This window comes from Malaclemys terrapin, chromosome 4, assembly GCF_027887155.1.
Source record: "Malaclemys terrapin pileata isolate rMalTer1 chromosome 4, rMalTer1.hap1, whole genome shotgun sequence".
In the NCBI taxonomy this organism is placed as follows: Eukaryota; Metazoa; Chordata; order Testudines; family Emydidae; genus Malaclemys; species Malaclemys terrapin.
Genome location: NC_071508.1, coordinates 86,486,712 through 86,502,554, shown reverse-complemented (window position 1 = coordinate 86,502,554; position 15,843 = coordinate 86,486,712). Strand labels below are relative to the sequence as shown.

Genomic DNA, 15,843 nt, shown 5'->3' with positions numbered 1-15,843 from the left:
TGGGAGAAGACTTTGGGTGAGCTTAACTTCATTAGCCAGGACAATCTAGAAAGAGCATTGTGATTTTATTTTACATATATTTGATTGCTTCCAATACTTTTTTTTATCTAGCTGCTATTTGAATCTTTGTTCTTTGTTAAATAAACTTAGATTTGCTTATAGTGAAAACACTTACAGGTGCGGAGAGTTAAGTGGAGCGGTGAAACTGGTAAGAGGAGGTGCACTGTTCCTTTGAATAACAGATCTGGGAATTCTGTGAGTGTCCAGTAGATCTGAGGCTGGACTAGGGTGACCAGATGTCCCAATTTTATAGGGACAGTCCCAATTTTTGGGGCTGTGTCTTATATAGGCACCTATTACCCCCCCTTTCTGTCCCGATTTTTCATACTTGCTGGTCAGCCTAGGCTGGATGCTCCAGAGGGAAGCTTGGAGCGTGCCTGTCACTAATCTGCAGAGGGACAGCATGCCCTGCGTAGGCTGAGAGGGAAGTGCTTGTGTTGCCAACGGCAGTGAGAGCGCTGACAACCAGCAGGTACTGACAAGGCTTCCTCACACAAAGGGCAGATGGTAGCGAGGTGCCTCAAAGCCCTGGGTACCGCCAGGAAGCATCACACACCCCGCCTACATCTCTGTTCTCATTTCTGCCTATTCCACCTTTTGTTCTTTGTTCCACCTGAGCCTCTGACCTCCCTGATCCCAGTGACCTGCTCATTCCTCTCATCGTCATTTTTTCTGGGCTCTCTTTCACATGTGGAACTTGTTCCCACCCTGCTATGCAAAGCAATAATTCTCTCTTCACCCATTTACAGCTCACGTTTATTGCAAAGCCCACCCAGGATAACCCACCTCAGAGTCACTGTCACCCATTTATCCAAAATACCACTACAGATGCCTTGAGTGATCATAGCTACTTAGATTGGAACCCAAGTTTAGCAACAATCTCAGTTCCTTGGAAACCACACACAATCCAATAACAGGATTTCAGAGTAGCAGCCATGTTAGTCTGTATCCGCAAAAAGAACATGAGTACTTGTGGCACCTTAGAGACTAATAAATTTATTAGAGCATAAGCTTTCGTGGGCTACAGCCCACTTCTTCGGATGCATCCAAAGAAGTGGGCTGTAGCCCACGAAAGCTTATGCTCTAATAAATTTTTTAGTCTTTAAGGTGCTACAATGCAATAAGGATGCTCTCAGGAAAGTGTTCGTTCATGGAGTTATGAAACAGGATTAATGAGAGGGAACATGGGAGTGGAATGAAGACTGGTAGTCTGGTATGAAGCCCTGGGTGAACAAACCCAAAGTTTCCTTCAGTATCCCAAGTTCCTGTTTTAGAGAACAGAAACTCTCCTCAGCATATACCTGGTACACAGGTAAGAGACCCACTCTCATTTGTTGCCTGGGTTTCCCCACTCTGCAGTGTTGAGAGAGAGCAGCATTATAGCTGCAAGAGAGGAAGAATGAAATGAGGAGTCCTGGGAAAAGGATCACGCTGCTTAGTTAATTGCCCCCTTTTTTTTTTTTTTTTTTTTTTTTTAAAGCAGGCATTCGTTACCTGAATTTCTCATACTGGAGCTGTTCAGTTTGGAATCTTTGATGACCAAGTGTTTGATCCAAAGTGTGGGAGCTGTGATTTCTGAAAGACAACAAAAAACACTTAACAAAACCATGGTTAGTTCCACTAGTGTGGGTGGGGGAGCATGATGGAGGTGGAGGTGTCCTGACTGGTCCATCCTAGTTCTTGGGTTTTGACATGTCCTCCAGATATGCTACCTCCAGGGTTCCTTTGTGCATTTTGTGTAGTGTGAGCCTTTAATTATCTCCCACCACAAGCACACACAACCTCTTCCTCTCTTTCCATATATTACATCTGTTTCCTGCTTTCCCTAGCCCACAGTATCCTGCCTCATACCCTTCAGCCCTGACTCAGAAGAGGTACGGACTATGTTGTGTGGTACTGCATGTCATGTTTTCCACTAAGAGTTGCATGAAATTCAGTAAAATACTTTAAAATCAGGAATGTAAACATTACCCTAGACCCCAGAGAGCAGCTGATCACCCACTTCCAATTGTCAATTCCCTTTTAAAAAAAAATCAAAAGCAAATAGATAAATGAAGAGCACTGCTGGGAACACTTAAAAGAAAGCAGGTTAAAGAAACAGATCTAGTTTAAGGACATGTGATGCACTAAACCAAAACACACACAGATATTGACTTTCTAAAAGTGCTTAGAAATCCTTGGATTAAACAGGTTATACTGTTCAAATTCAAAATACAGCAAACCCTGCCTTACGCAACCCCTCAAGGGAGGATAAAAACTGGTTGCTTAACAGAGAGATATTCAAATAGAGGTTGAGTGGGGTACTTGATACCTTAAGTGGTCTCTAAAAGGGACTTTTTAAAACTAACTAAAGCATCCTCTATTGAAAACTGGAATATTTTAAAAATAGTAGGGCCTGATTTATTTAGTTTTGTAATATGAAAAAATATTACAAGGGTTTTTCGGTTTGCTTATTGACATTTATATAGCTCTGTTCAACAAGGAAGAAGCTGACTGACTATACAAGAGAAATAAATAATACAAAGAGTACATCAAATGCACAAAGAAAACAAACTGAAAGGTTAGGAGGGGAAACATTTTTTCTCTCTCAGCTACAGCAATCATAGGAGCGTTTGCTTGTGAAAGGAGAAATCGAGCAATTTAGTCATCTACCCCAACCTCCCCACCCCACCCCAATCCAGGGTCTCATGTCATGAAGCTGCTGAACTGCAACCCAGAGTCAGAAGCGACACCTCCCTGACCTGTGTGCTATTATTTCTGAGGGTCACAGAGTGAGTGAGGGAGGGAGGAGGGGTGGGGGTGTGTGTCAGATTTAAGGGCAAAGTTTCAAGGAGTGCTCTACTCCTGCAACTGGTGCCTGCTTTTCAAAAAAGCTCTGCTCTCATTCAGACACCTATGTAAATGGCCAGACTTCCTAACCAGGCCAGCACATTGAGCTATAACCACATTTGAAAAATCTGGCCTCAGACGACATAACCCAAGAGCTACCATCTAAAGCTGACCTCTCCCTTTTCCCTAAGGAAGATAACTGATGCCATGTAAGGGACTTCTTTCAAGAAAGAATTTTTTCCCCTTTCAAGGATATGTGGAAATACGTTAGTTTAAAAAAAGTTTATTGTAATAGCAATTTAACTTCAGGGTTTTGCTGCCAGGTTTTGCTTTTTGTATCTAGCTAAAAACGAAATAGTTTTCAAACACATATTTCAGGGGAAAAACAGAGCATTTAACACTCTAAACATCAAGTCAGTTTTCATTTTAACAATCTGACATCCCCAAACCCTATGTGATGCTCAAAGCAGTTTTCCTTTTTTGCTCATCACATGAGTAAAGATTCTGAAGGCAACATTAACCCCTTTTCCTTCTACTCCTGCAACCACAATGCCTTCAAATTAAGCTCCAGTGACACTTTTGCAGCCCCAGTGCCTCCGCGGCAGTAGCACAGGTGTAACGGATTGTTTACTAAAATCCCATTACTGGGCCAGAGTTGTTTACTAATTCTGTACCCATGAGGTGAAATTTTCAAAGAAAGAAAGAGCCTAAAGGAGTTAAGCATACAAATCCTACTGAAATTCAATGGGATTTGTACACTTAACTCTCACCTTTGAGAGCCCCAGCCATAATGGATAACAGAACAATGCTTTGGCTTTCTCTGTCATCTCCCATTGGAGGGTCTCAGACCAATGAAGTGATCACCACAACCCCCCTGCACAGTAGTAAATTTACTTATCCCTATTTTAGGGGTGGTGAAACTGACAGAGAGATAAAGTGACATATCCAAGGTCATACAGTGTGTCAATGTCAGAATTTGGATAGCTTCCAGTCTCATGCTGCCGCTCCATTGGGTCAAAAGGAATGCTGCTCAAGTTAACAGAAGGCCTAAAATCTGACCATTCCTGTTACGAGACATGCATTGTGCAAGAGGAAAGAAGTGATTGCATGCTGTATTGCAAGAGTCACAGTAACACACACAAAATAAACAAAGTGGGTGCATGGTCCTTCATTAAGCTGTACAAGCTAGCTATGGTCCATTTCCCCCTGGGTCTCACCTACAATCTCAGTGCAGAATGATGGGTCCTTTGAATGAGCAAAGATTGGGGACTTTAAAATGTCTTGCACAGAAGAGAGGCACACAAGAGCTATTAGGCTCTTCATGTCCTCTTGGTGGCCAGAGCAGGACTGTCTGCACTACAATGTACTCTCTAGTGCGTTGTCTGAAGGACCTGAGGATTGGGGACTTTCACCATTCCTTAAGAAGCTTCTGACAGGGCTTCCACAGACTAATCTAGTGCACTGTTTGGTAATTCTTCCTGTAGTTAAGTCCACATTTTCTTAGTGCATTCCTTCCATTGTGCATTCATAACCACTATCTTGGGGTAAACTGAAAGCCCAGCAGCATGCTTTTATTACAAACAGCAATTTAATACAATACCAGATGGCTGCTAGAAGGAACAGGGTTTTTTTTTTTTCTATGCAAACAAGAGACTGACAACTAGGGTTTTGTTTCCTCTGTTTATTTATGTGGGACTACAATATTTTGGCTTAGGTATCTTATTTGTTTTTTAAAGCAGATACAATTTTTTTTTTTATAAAAGCTAGGTCCAGGCAAATGGAAATGATGGAATTGCAGTCACTTGCTATTAAAGACGCTTATTTTAGCCCAAAAAAACCCCAAACCGAAACCCACCACAACCACCTATTCATGTGAGGTGAAGGGAGAAGCTACCGATGGCACCACCTGGTCCTGCCAAATCCCTGATATTTTTGTTTTCAACTCCATCTTAAAATCTTAGGGACAGCATTAAAATCTGCAGCTCTCCCCTGGCCAGGACATCTGAAGGGGTTCATAGCAGAAGTTCATATTTTGGCTCACATCTAAATATAACTGGTCACAGCAGTGTCGCTTTCATTTAAGGATTCCAGTAAACGGAGGCAAAACAATTCCTCAAAAGTCACGGAGTTGGCACATCTGAAAGAAGAAACTGGCTTGGTGGACCATGGATCAGGTGGGCCCAAGACGCTGACTTCATTTACTTAATGGAAAGTGCATCACTGAAGGGAAGTGGTAAATGAAGAAACCTCCCAACATTTTTCCTCCAAGTCAACATTCACAGACCGTAGTTTAGCCTTTTCCTCCCTTTGGGGAAGCTGCTGTGTTCTAGCAGAGGTTATGAAATTCCTTGTACCAATACCACAGGGGGGAGGAAGGATGGAATATACGAAACTGTCATTTCTGACTCAGGGAGCATTTTTTTAGCCATGACGTCTTCCTCTCTGAGGTTATCCAAAGGATCCGTCCAACTGGTGTTATTGTTGGATCCCAGGGAAGAAGGGAGGATGGGAAAGGATTTGGAAAAATACATCAAGTCCCAAGAGTACTCTGAACTGTAGACAACTTATAAGATTCAGGGCGTTACTGCATTGCAGGTTAAAGCCAGAGTTTGAACAACAAATGTGAGGGAAGAGAGAAAAGTGTGTTTAAAAGGGAGGCTCTTACCTTCACCATCAAAAATAGGCTGGGTCTCCATGGTGGGCGTGGGCTTCGAACCATCATCTGAATTGAGGGTTAAAAAGAACCGAAAAGAAACTACCATTATTGAGGTAAATACTATCTACTCTCCAGTACTGTTGAATGATTGGGATTTGTACATGGCCCGGCCAAGTCCAAGAGAGAGAAGAAAGATAGACAGAAAGACAGAAAGTCAAGACATAATAAATTTTCAGCATTTACTTGGACAGTAGTGGTATGTCACAGTACACAGTAAACATGCACTGATCACTACCTTTAGATTTAAGAGAGAATTTCCCCCACATGACATGAACCATGGGTATTTTCCCTTTCTCCCTGATGCATTGGTTAGAGATCATTTTTTAGGCTCAGGTGGGCCTATCCCACACAGTTGATATCCTGTGACATCAGGGAGCTGGGAATTAATGGACCAAAGTCCTTCTAATTATCTTCTTTGTTTAAAGAACATCTTCTGAAACTTACCAGTGTGGAGCCTGGCATCACCATTCATTGAAGCGCTGTTAGAAAAGGTCTGTCAATAGGAAAACTTATTTCTTACAGCGGTAACGTCAAGCTGTCCTCTAGCTCCGACATGATTATGAGAGATGGGGAGAAAAACTTTTCTTAGATTAGCTTTCCCCAATACATTATGCTCCGATGCCTTCTGGCAACAAGCATGGAGTCTTTCCCTCGTAAAAGCTTACACCAAACGAAATCAAATCCACAAGGAAAAAGAAAAGTCACAGGGGCCACAGAATGGGAGAGGGATAGCTCTGTGGTTTGAGCATTGACCTGCTAAACCCAGTGTTGTGAGTTCAATCCTTGAGGGGGCCACTTCAGGATCTGTGGCAAAATCAGTACTTGGTCCTGCTAGTGACTCAATGACCTTTCAGGGTCCCTTCCAGTGTTTATATATATGTGTGTGTGATTATATATATATATATATGAGAGATACCTAAGCAAAAGACTATATGCTGGTTACATTATGTAGACAGGCATTGATTGCTAAGTTTGGGCTCAGGTTTGGGACCATCCTCTCAAAGTTACAGGGGTGTTTGAATTTGTTGTCCCTTTCTGGGTCCATCTCTACATGGCCTTAAAATAGAGTATGTGTGGTGGTGGTAGAAGTAACTGAAAGGGGTTACACTGAAAATAATTGGAAGAGTCAGTTCAGTCTTGCTGTACAGTGTTGTGGTGCTGCATAAAGTGAGGGTGAGGGGAAAACATGGATATTTCTTGCATGTTGTGCTTTTAGAGAACTTACAACACAGCCTTTGTTGCATGACCTCACACCAGACACATTATGGGAAAGGGAGGGAGCTCACAGTTACAAAGCCCCTAACAGAATATTTGAGGCCAGGGTGGAGGCGGAATCGATGGAAAACAAGACTATTCAGGGAACATTCTCATGTCTACAAAGACTTTTTTTTTTTTAAATTGACATGAGCTTAAATACCTTTTCATCAGAGCATTGATTATTTATTTCTAGGTACATTAATCAGAAGGGGAACCCAAACTGAAAAAGTGTGGTTCAAATTTCATTTCATCTGTGCATTTTCATGAAAGTAAAAGAGATGGGAGATAGTAACACAGGACCTCTATACATTTGCCCCTTTGATTCATGCATTGTCTGTATGTTCAACAAGTGTAATTAGAATATATTTGAACACACAGAACGCATACAATTACCACCATATAAATGGATAAAACACGGCTATATCCGTGGGCCAAATTCTCAACTGAAATGGCCAATGCTGCAGGAGTAAGCAAAGAGACTAGTAACTGCTAGTACTCAGCAGCTCACAGGATCTGGGCTGGGCAAGGCTCCCATTGAATGATGGTTTTGCCTGAACAAAAAACAAGTAGGAAAAAAGAATCCGGGTTTAGCCCAATAAATGTAACATTTATGCACTGGCTGCATCTTTTAATCATTCTTTGAATTTTAAAGAGAGTTTGCATCAGTGATCAGGCCAAAGAGAAGGCAGCAGGTTTCCACCCAATCTCCTCCCACAGTCCACAGGTCTGCCTGCATGCCAACAATAGCTAGATGTTTCTACTAAAATGACCAGCAGTTAAATAGTTAATGTTGACACTTCCATCATTAGGCTTCAGAGTTAGCATGTCCTTGTGATAAAATGGGGTCAGTGTATTCCTCCTTTACAGCTGTCATTCAATGCGGGCTGTTCACAGGTTCAGGTAAACAGCATATCAATGAGGCACATCCTAAATGTCTTCTTTACACCTAGAAGGGCTAGAAATGCGTTTTCGCTTTTAACAAACAAACAAAGGAAGCTAACTGGGTAGACACCAATAGAGGCTAGTAGGGTGTCTTGCTGAGTAACAGCTGAGTTCAACCTCTATTTTGCATAGCCATTTATATTAAGTAAATATACAAATGCATTTTATTTCACTGTAGACCAATCATTTCCTTATTCTAAGAGTAGGGTATTTCTCACACCAGCTCAGACCATTGATCCAGCCAGCCCAGTACCCTGTATTCTGACAACTATCAATATATGTGGCTTCAGAGAAAGGTGGAAATACCCATAATGGATCTGGTCCTGTTCTAATACCTTACATGAAGGGGAAATTCCTTCCAGACCCCAAAGGAAATCAACTTGTTACCTGAGGCATGAGATATGATGTCATTTTTAATAAGTAAAACTACAAGTGTCACCAATCAAAGTTATCCAGCTTTAAAAAAAATAAAAAAATAATAATAAAAAAATCTAGCCTCAGTACTGGGCTTCCTCCATAGGAGATGGTATGGGGGTGAATAAAAAGGTTGCAGGAGTGGCTCGACTACTACTTGCATGATGCAACTATCTCCTGTCTGATTGAGCCATGGCGTGCATCATGGGAGATGTCATCTAGCCAGGGAGCCCAGTCCATAGGAAAGAAAGAGTGCATCAAGCAACAACTCCCATGAGGCAATGAGGCACCAATGAGAAACACTTTAAATGTTAAACTGAATCCAAGTGAAATGTTTCTGGTTAGTGCAACATACTGAAATGAAACATTACCTTACATATTTAGTTTCAGTTTTCTTGACAGAAATATCAGAAATTTTCCGAACACTCAATTATGCAGAAATTGCATTTTGCCAAAAAGCCTTAAATGGAAAATTCCCGACCAGCTCTATACAAATAAACAATGGGTGAAATCCTGATCCTATTGAAGTCAAATTGGAAATTTTGCCTTTGGCTTCAGTGGGGTCAGGCTTTAACCTAATAGGAATACAAATGTCAATGAACTTTCAAGGAATAGGTTTTGCTTTCAATTTAAGTTTAAGATTTCCATGTAGTTTCAGAAACACACACACACACACACACACACACACACACACACACACAAAATTGAGCCAGGAAATAAAACAAGAAAATGAAAGTGAAATAGACCGGTTACTGACCAAGCTGAGGGAAGTGAAAAGTTCGCAGACAGCAACAATGATGAAAAGTAAAATGAAGTGTTCTTAGTAGAAGTGATAACATTTTTGGTTGAGATTTTTCCATCCCAAAATGCCCCCTTTATGGGAGATGTGGAAATTTTCATGGAGAAAACTTTTCTTTTGAAATTTTCCAGCGTTTCCAACAAAAACCTCAACACATTTTGGCTTTCAAAACAGAGAACAATGGAAAACCAAAAACACAAACTGAGGAACGTTTACTTTTTTGTCAAAATAGAAAAATTCCAGTTAATTCCTCACTACCACCATTTTTACCCCTGTGAAAAATTTTGAACTTAGTTTTACAACCACCTCCTAGTTTTAATATTATTGAGTATTACCCTTCGTAACAGAGGTAAGGAAATGTTTACACAGGGAAAATGCTTTCCTAGTATACCTCTTTTGGCTGCATAGGAGTTAGAGGACAATTTGGCCCTTGATTTTATCTTGATGTTATCCCTTAAAAATGAGGCTGTCTAATGACAGGTAAGTTAACCTTCATTCTTTGTCAGAACAAGGTGCTGGGCTTCAACCTGACTCATGAAACCACAGCAACTACTTTAAAAAAAAATCATTATAATTCTTAGGTGATATTCTGCCACTCCATTGAAGCAGTTAACATATCAACAGTTTAGCTGGCTCCTAAGGATTTAGAAGTCAACACTACATCCAGCAACCTGAAAAAGTTATACAATTAGGAAAGGACTGGGCACAATGAACCGCCAGTATGGTAATAAGCTTATTGATAATGTTACCATGAAGGCTTACCCACTGAGTAACTCAAGAATTGCTTTTCAAGCTTAAAAACTGCGACTCAAATCAACAAGGGGGAAGAGGGGGCAATAGAAATAGATCTGAGACAAATTTTGTATTCAAATCTAGATCTGAACTTTGGCGAAGTTCAGCATGATTTAATCAGGGAGGTTGTTTTAGGCCCATCAAGAACAAACAAAAAACAAAACAGTAACAAATATGAAACATTTTTGGTAAATACTGACTCCTTCTCAAGAACTGAGGCCTTCCTTTTAGAGTTATTCAGAAATAGTCATTTAATGATCAGTTTGGTTTGATTTTCAGGATAATGCGTCAATGAAAAAAACCTAAAAAAAAAACAAGCCTATAAACTGTGTGTTTTTATTTTATATAAATATAAAGATAAATAAAAATATAAGAAAATATTCTATAAATACAGAAATATAAACATATACAAATCTATAAATATAAATTAAATAAAAAGATCTTCCTAAAAGCTAAGTATCTTGATATTAAAATAAAACCTCACACAACACTTTCCCCCATTTAACTGCCAAAGCTGAATTTGCAATTATTAAATCCATCATGGTAGCACCGAAAATTATGCTTTCCAAACACAAGACAACACAGTACCTGTCCTGTTAAAGAAACACGATTCCTCCTCACATTTACTTTAAAAAATAATAATAATAATTAAAAAACTAAATAATACAGTAATAGCAGTGAACTTATTTAAAAGTCAAAAACCAAGGACTCATGGTAGTTTGTTTTGGTTTGCTTAGGGGTCATGTAATAGTCACGAGACAAGAAGTAAATTTTATTTTATAAAGTACGCTAGTGTTGCTGCTGCCAGCTGCATGTCTATTTCTCGGACCAGAGGATTTTTTTCAACAAGTCCGTGTTCCCAACAAGTTTTAGTGAAACTTGTCCTGTGTCTCACAATGCTTTCAACTTGGAGCAGAACAGCAGCTATGATAGTGTCTACTCTCCTTTGACTTTTCTTTTCACTCCAGCCATTGCTCGTCACACTAAACTCTCGTTCCACTGGGCTGTTTGTTCCTGGTAAAAACACGGAGAAAATTCTACTTGGCATAGCAGTAAGTTATAAACAAACATTTTGTAGTTATTAAAAATAGCGTTCTGATAAAATGAAAAAACGAGGGCATTTCAGATTTCCCAGAAGTTCCTAGAATACAATATCACAGGGAAAAAAGGAGGATATGTAGTCCCTTTAAAATGCCAAGAAAATGTTTCATCATTATTAATTACAATCTATTGCCTTCTGCAAGGAACTAAAAAACCCTATAGCTTTAAGAAAGCTGTGCAAGTGTAGCAACTCCCCATATAGAATATGAGCAGAGGGACAGAAATAGAAGGTGAATCATGTACCCTAGCACCACTAGATGGCAATGTTTCCAGATCAGGATTGATGTGCACCTACGGAATCAAGAGGACTTCGCTCTTCGCTGCAGTTTTCCAAAACTCGGGGTAAAGAGAGAGCATCTGTGTCCTATCCTCACATCCATAGCAGCCCAGCATGGATGATGGAATCATATATTTCATTTCTCATGGTGTTCTTTGGATGGCTAGAAAAAAAGCCATTACCTACCTTTCGTAACTGTTGTTCTTTGAGATTTGTTGCTCATGTCCATTCCATTCTAGGCATGCGTGTGCCCATGTGCGTGGTCCGCGTGGACTCAAGGACCGCCCCTCTAAACTATTTGTTGCACTGGTATAAGGATCGATTTCTTTGTTAACTAACAGTCCCAGGTCACGACAGGTGGAGCGCACCAGATTGAGACTGCTCTGCACTTGATCCCGCGACCAATTGTCGAGATAAGGATAGACCTGGACTCACTGATGCCTCAGGTAAGCTGCTACCAGGGCCATACATTTTGTAAATACCTGCAGGGCCAAAGAGAGGCCAAAGGGGAGCACCGTGAATTGGAAGGGATGCTGGCCCACCATAAAAAGATGGTTCCTCCCTGTGTCCCTGGAAGATAGAAATATGAAAAAAAGCATCTTTCAAGTCAAGAGTGGTATACCAGTCTCCCGGATCCAGGGAGTGGATGGAGGAGGCCAGACAAACCATGTGGAATTTCAACTTCTTGAGATATTTGTTTAGTTGTCGCAGGTCCAGAATGGGTCTTACGCCCCCTTTTGCCTTCGGGAGTAGGAAACAGCAGGAGTAGAATCCTTTCCCCCTCATTTCCCGAGAGATCTCCTCCACTGCCCCCAACTGCAGGAAGTTGTTGACCTCCTGAATGAGGAGTTGCTCATGAGAAGGGTTCCTGAAGATGGAAAGGGAAGGGGGCATAGTATCTCTGGGTTACACCCAGCAAAATTTCTAGCACCCAGCGGTCCAAGGTAACCCATGACCAGGCCAAACAGTAGGAACGAAGACAGTTGAGGAAAAGATGAGGCGGATCTGGGGAGTTGACTAGGGCGTTGCTCTCAAGTGCACCCTCAAAACAAATGTTTCCAGCCCCTGTGATATTTTGCCAGGCCAGGTTGTGCGGGTGAACGGGAGGAGAAAGGGTGGTGATGACTAAAACTCGTGTCCCTATCCCTTCTCCTTGCAGACCCCCGTCGAGACTGCCAAGGCCTTGGTAGCGGGAGCAGTCAGAACAGTTTCCTCACTGACTAAGGCATATGCAACCCCAGCGAGCAGAGGATGGCCTGAGTGTTCTTTAGTCCATGCAGCCTCGCATCCATCTGCTCTGCATAGAGCCCAATCCCATCAAACAGGAGATCCTGGATCGCGGACTGCATCTCCCTTGGACAGGCCTGTAATCTGAAGCCAGGAACTGCGTCTCATGACCGCTGCTGAGGCAACCACCCTGGCCGCCGAATCGGCAGCGTCCCATGCCATTTAGAGGGAACACCGAGCCGCTGTAGTACCCTCCTCAACAAGGCCCCAAATTCTTGGGCCACATCCTGGGGCATGGAATCCTTGAATTTATGGAGGTGGAATCCCATAAATTGAAGTCATATCTCCCCAAAAGAGCCTAGTGGTTCGCGACCCTGAACTAAAGACTAGCCGTAGAATAAATTTGCCTTCCAAAAAGGTCAGTCTCTTGGCGTCCTTATTGTTGGGGGTGGAAGTAAATTGCCCTTGCTTGTCTCTCATTGGCCGCAGAAACCACCAATTAACCTGGGGGTAGGTGGGTGTACAAGTATTCGAACACCTTGGTCTCAGACAAAATACTTGTTTTCAGCCCTCTTTGAGGTGGGTGGGATTGAGGACAGGATTTGCCAGAGGGCTTTGGCAATCTTTAGGACCCCTTCATGCACCAGAAGTGCAACATGGGCATGAGTTGATGAGGAAAGCACATTAAACAAGTTTCAGAGTAGCAGCTGTGTTAGTCTGTATCTGCAAAAAGGAACATGAGTACTTGTGACACCTTAGAGACTAACAAATGTATTGAGCATAAGCTTTCGTGGGCTACAGCCCACTTCATCAGATGCATGTAGGGGAAAATACAGTAGGAAGGTCTGTGTCTCCACGCGCACACACACACCCCCATGAAACAATGGGTGTTACCATACACACTATAAAGGAGAGTGATCAGTTAAGATGAGCTATTATCAGCAGGAAAGAAAAACTGTTTGTAGTGGTAATGAAAATGGCCTATTTCCAGCCATTGACAAGGAGATGTGAAGAACTGTGTGTGTGTGTGTGGGGGGGGGAGAATAAGCATGGGGAAATAGTTTTACTTTGTGTAATGGCCCATCCACTCCCAGTCTTTATTCAAGCCTAATTTAATGGTGTCCAATTTGCAAATTAATTCCAATTCAGCAGTCTCTTGTTGGAGTCTGTTTTTGACTTTTTGTTGTTGTAATATTGCAACTTTTAGGTCTGTAATCGAGTGGCCAGGGAGACCGAAGTGTTCTCCAACTGGTTTTTGGATGTTATAATTCTTGCATTGCTGACACATAATGGCATATATCACATTGGTAGATGTGCAGGTGAGCGAGCCTTTGATAGTGTGGCTGATGTGATTAGGTCCTTTGATGGTGTCCCCTGAATAGGTATGTGGGCAGAGTTGGCAACGGGCTTTGTTGCAAGGATAGGTTCCTGGGTTAGTGTTTTTGTTGTGCAGTGTGTGATTGCTGGTGAGTATTTGCTTCAGGTTTGGGGGCTGTCTGTAAGCAAGGACTGGCCTGTCTCCCAAGATCTGTGAGAATGATGGATCGTCCTTCAGGATAGGTTGTATGAGGAAAGCACATTAAAGAAGGTGTCTGATTGCTCCGCCATCTCTTCCACCTCTAGGCCTAAGTTAGTGGCCACCCTCTGGAGCAGGGCGTGGCGCTCCTTAAAATTGTCAGGTGTGCTAGCGTGAAAGGGCCCCGCCACAGCCTCATCTGGAAAGGATGAGGAGACGACTGGACTACCGGGGGAGGGCCCGGGGGGCATCATCCCCTGTGGGGGGGAAGAGGGTAGGTCTCTGAGTAGGCACCTACCCTTCCACCATGGCATCCGATTGCGCTTTGCACACCAAGCCCGGTGCCGCCAAATGCTTGTCTGAAGCGGCGACCGACGATTGGTGCAAAGGGGGCATTGGCATAACCGGCATACCCCAGGCATTCCAATAGGGCCATTGCACTGGCCACTGGCCTTGCTGCCAGGATGGCATCATAGAGGTGGATGCAGCCTCAAGAGCCCAGTTGCCCCGGTGCTGTCTCAGTGAGGGGCTGAACTCCCTCTCCATGCTGGAAGAATCCTCCTCCGATGACCACAGAGACTAACCGTCGCGGTGGGGGAATGGTGCCTTGAATAGGGGGAGGCGAACCAGTGACCTGGGCTGCTGCAGAGACCGGGGCGCAGCAATAAAGAGCTCTGCCTCGGCTCCAGAGACCAGCAGCATTTACTCACCTTGTGGGAGGCTTTCATGGCTGTCTTGTTCTCATAGGGAGCCTTTGCCAGTTCCATCGCAGCATGCAGTGCCGGCTGTGCTGGGAGAGCCCTTTGCTCTCTGGGCGCTGGGGAAGTGTTGATTCCAGCATGAGTATGGATCCCCTTCCACTCCCTGAGGTTGGTGGTAGATCCCTTGCGGGAGCAGGAGGTCCCCTCCTAGGGGATATATCCCCATGTGGCTCCAGGGTGAGTGAGCAGCCCTAACAAGGTCCTTTACTCGATGCCCCTTGGTCCTTCTTACCTCAGTGCCAGGTCCCACTTTTTCCAACTTCTTCTTGGGCACCAGCGAAGGGAAACTGCCGGGAAGAGCCTGGTGCCAGGGGTGCACTGCGCAACGAGGCCAAGTACTGGGAGTCGAGTCCAGCTGGGACGGCTCCGAGGCCGGGCAGAGAGCAGCCTCCTTGAGGGCTCTCAAACGGATGTTGTGCTCTTGTGTGTTCTGGGATGAAAGTTCTTACAGTGCGACACTTCTTTTACATGAGATTCCTCCAAGCACTGCAGACAGGTGCCATGGGGGTCACCAAGAGGCATAGGCCTATTACAATCAGTGCAGGGCTTAAAACCCAGAAAAGTCCCCACTGGGACCCTAACTGACTAACTACAGTAAACAAAACTATTTACAGCTCTAATACACAAGTGAAGAAGGAAACCGCTGACGACTTGCAAGGCAAGGGACAGAGATGCTCCAAGCAACCACCATGTGCAGTAAGAAGGAACTGAGAGGGCGTAGGGCCAGTGGCACCTGATATACTGACATGTGAGCACAGCACTCCAGAGGGTGCCACAGCTGACCCTACGGATACCACGAAGGAAAAAATCCCCGACAATGGTGCATGTGGGCCTGCACACAACTAGAATGGAATCGACATGAGCAAGCACTCGAAGAAGAAACAGAAATGGCTAATAGAACAGAGAAGAGAGTGTGGTGTGCAATCCTGAAACCCAGGGCCGGCTCCAGGCACCAGCCGAGCAAGCTGGTGCTTGGGGTGGCAGCTTGTAGGAGGCGGCATTCCACCCAATCCTAGGGCAGCATGGCTGCTTTTGTTGTTGTTGTTCCGCTCCGGCAGCCTTGTAGGGGGCAGCGGCGTGGAGGACGGGAGCGCCCTGCAGCAAGCCCGGCAGGGCAGCCCACGTCCTTCCCTCCCAGCCGACCGGAGCAGT

At 43.6% G+C, this 15,843-nt stretch overlaps 1 protein-coding gene across 2 annotated transcripts in view; it reads right to left on the bottom strand.

Moving 5' to 3' along the window:
• Positions 1-15,843, bottom strand: part of SMOC1 (SPARC related modular calcium binding 1) — a 167,231-nt gene that overhangs the window by 45,676 nt on the left and 105,712 nt on the right. Inside the window, exons 6-7 of one of the 2 annotated variants that reach the window (XM_054027263.1) lie at positions 5,555-5,644; positions 1,555-1,635 (exon numbers count right to left, since the gene is read on the bottom strand). In XM_054027263.1, the coding sequence (XP_053883238.1) occupies positions 1,555-1,635; positions 5,555-5,644 (171 nt within the window). The remainder of the gene's footprint in view (positions 1-1,554; positions 1,636-5,554; positions 5,645-15,843) is intronic. The other variant, XM_054027265.1, reaches the window with a different exon arrangement.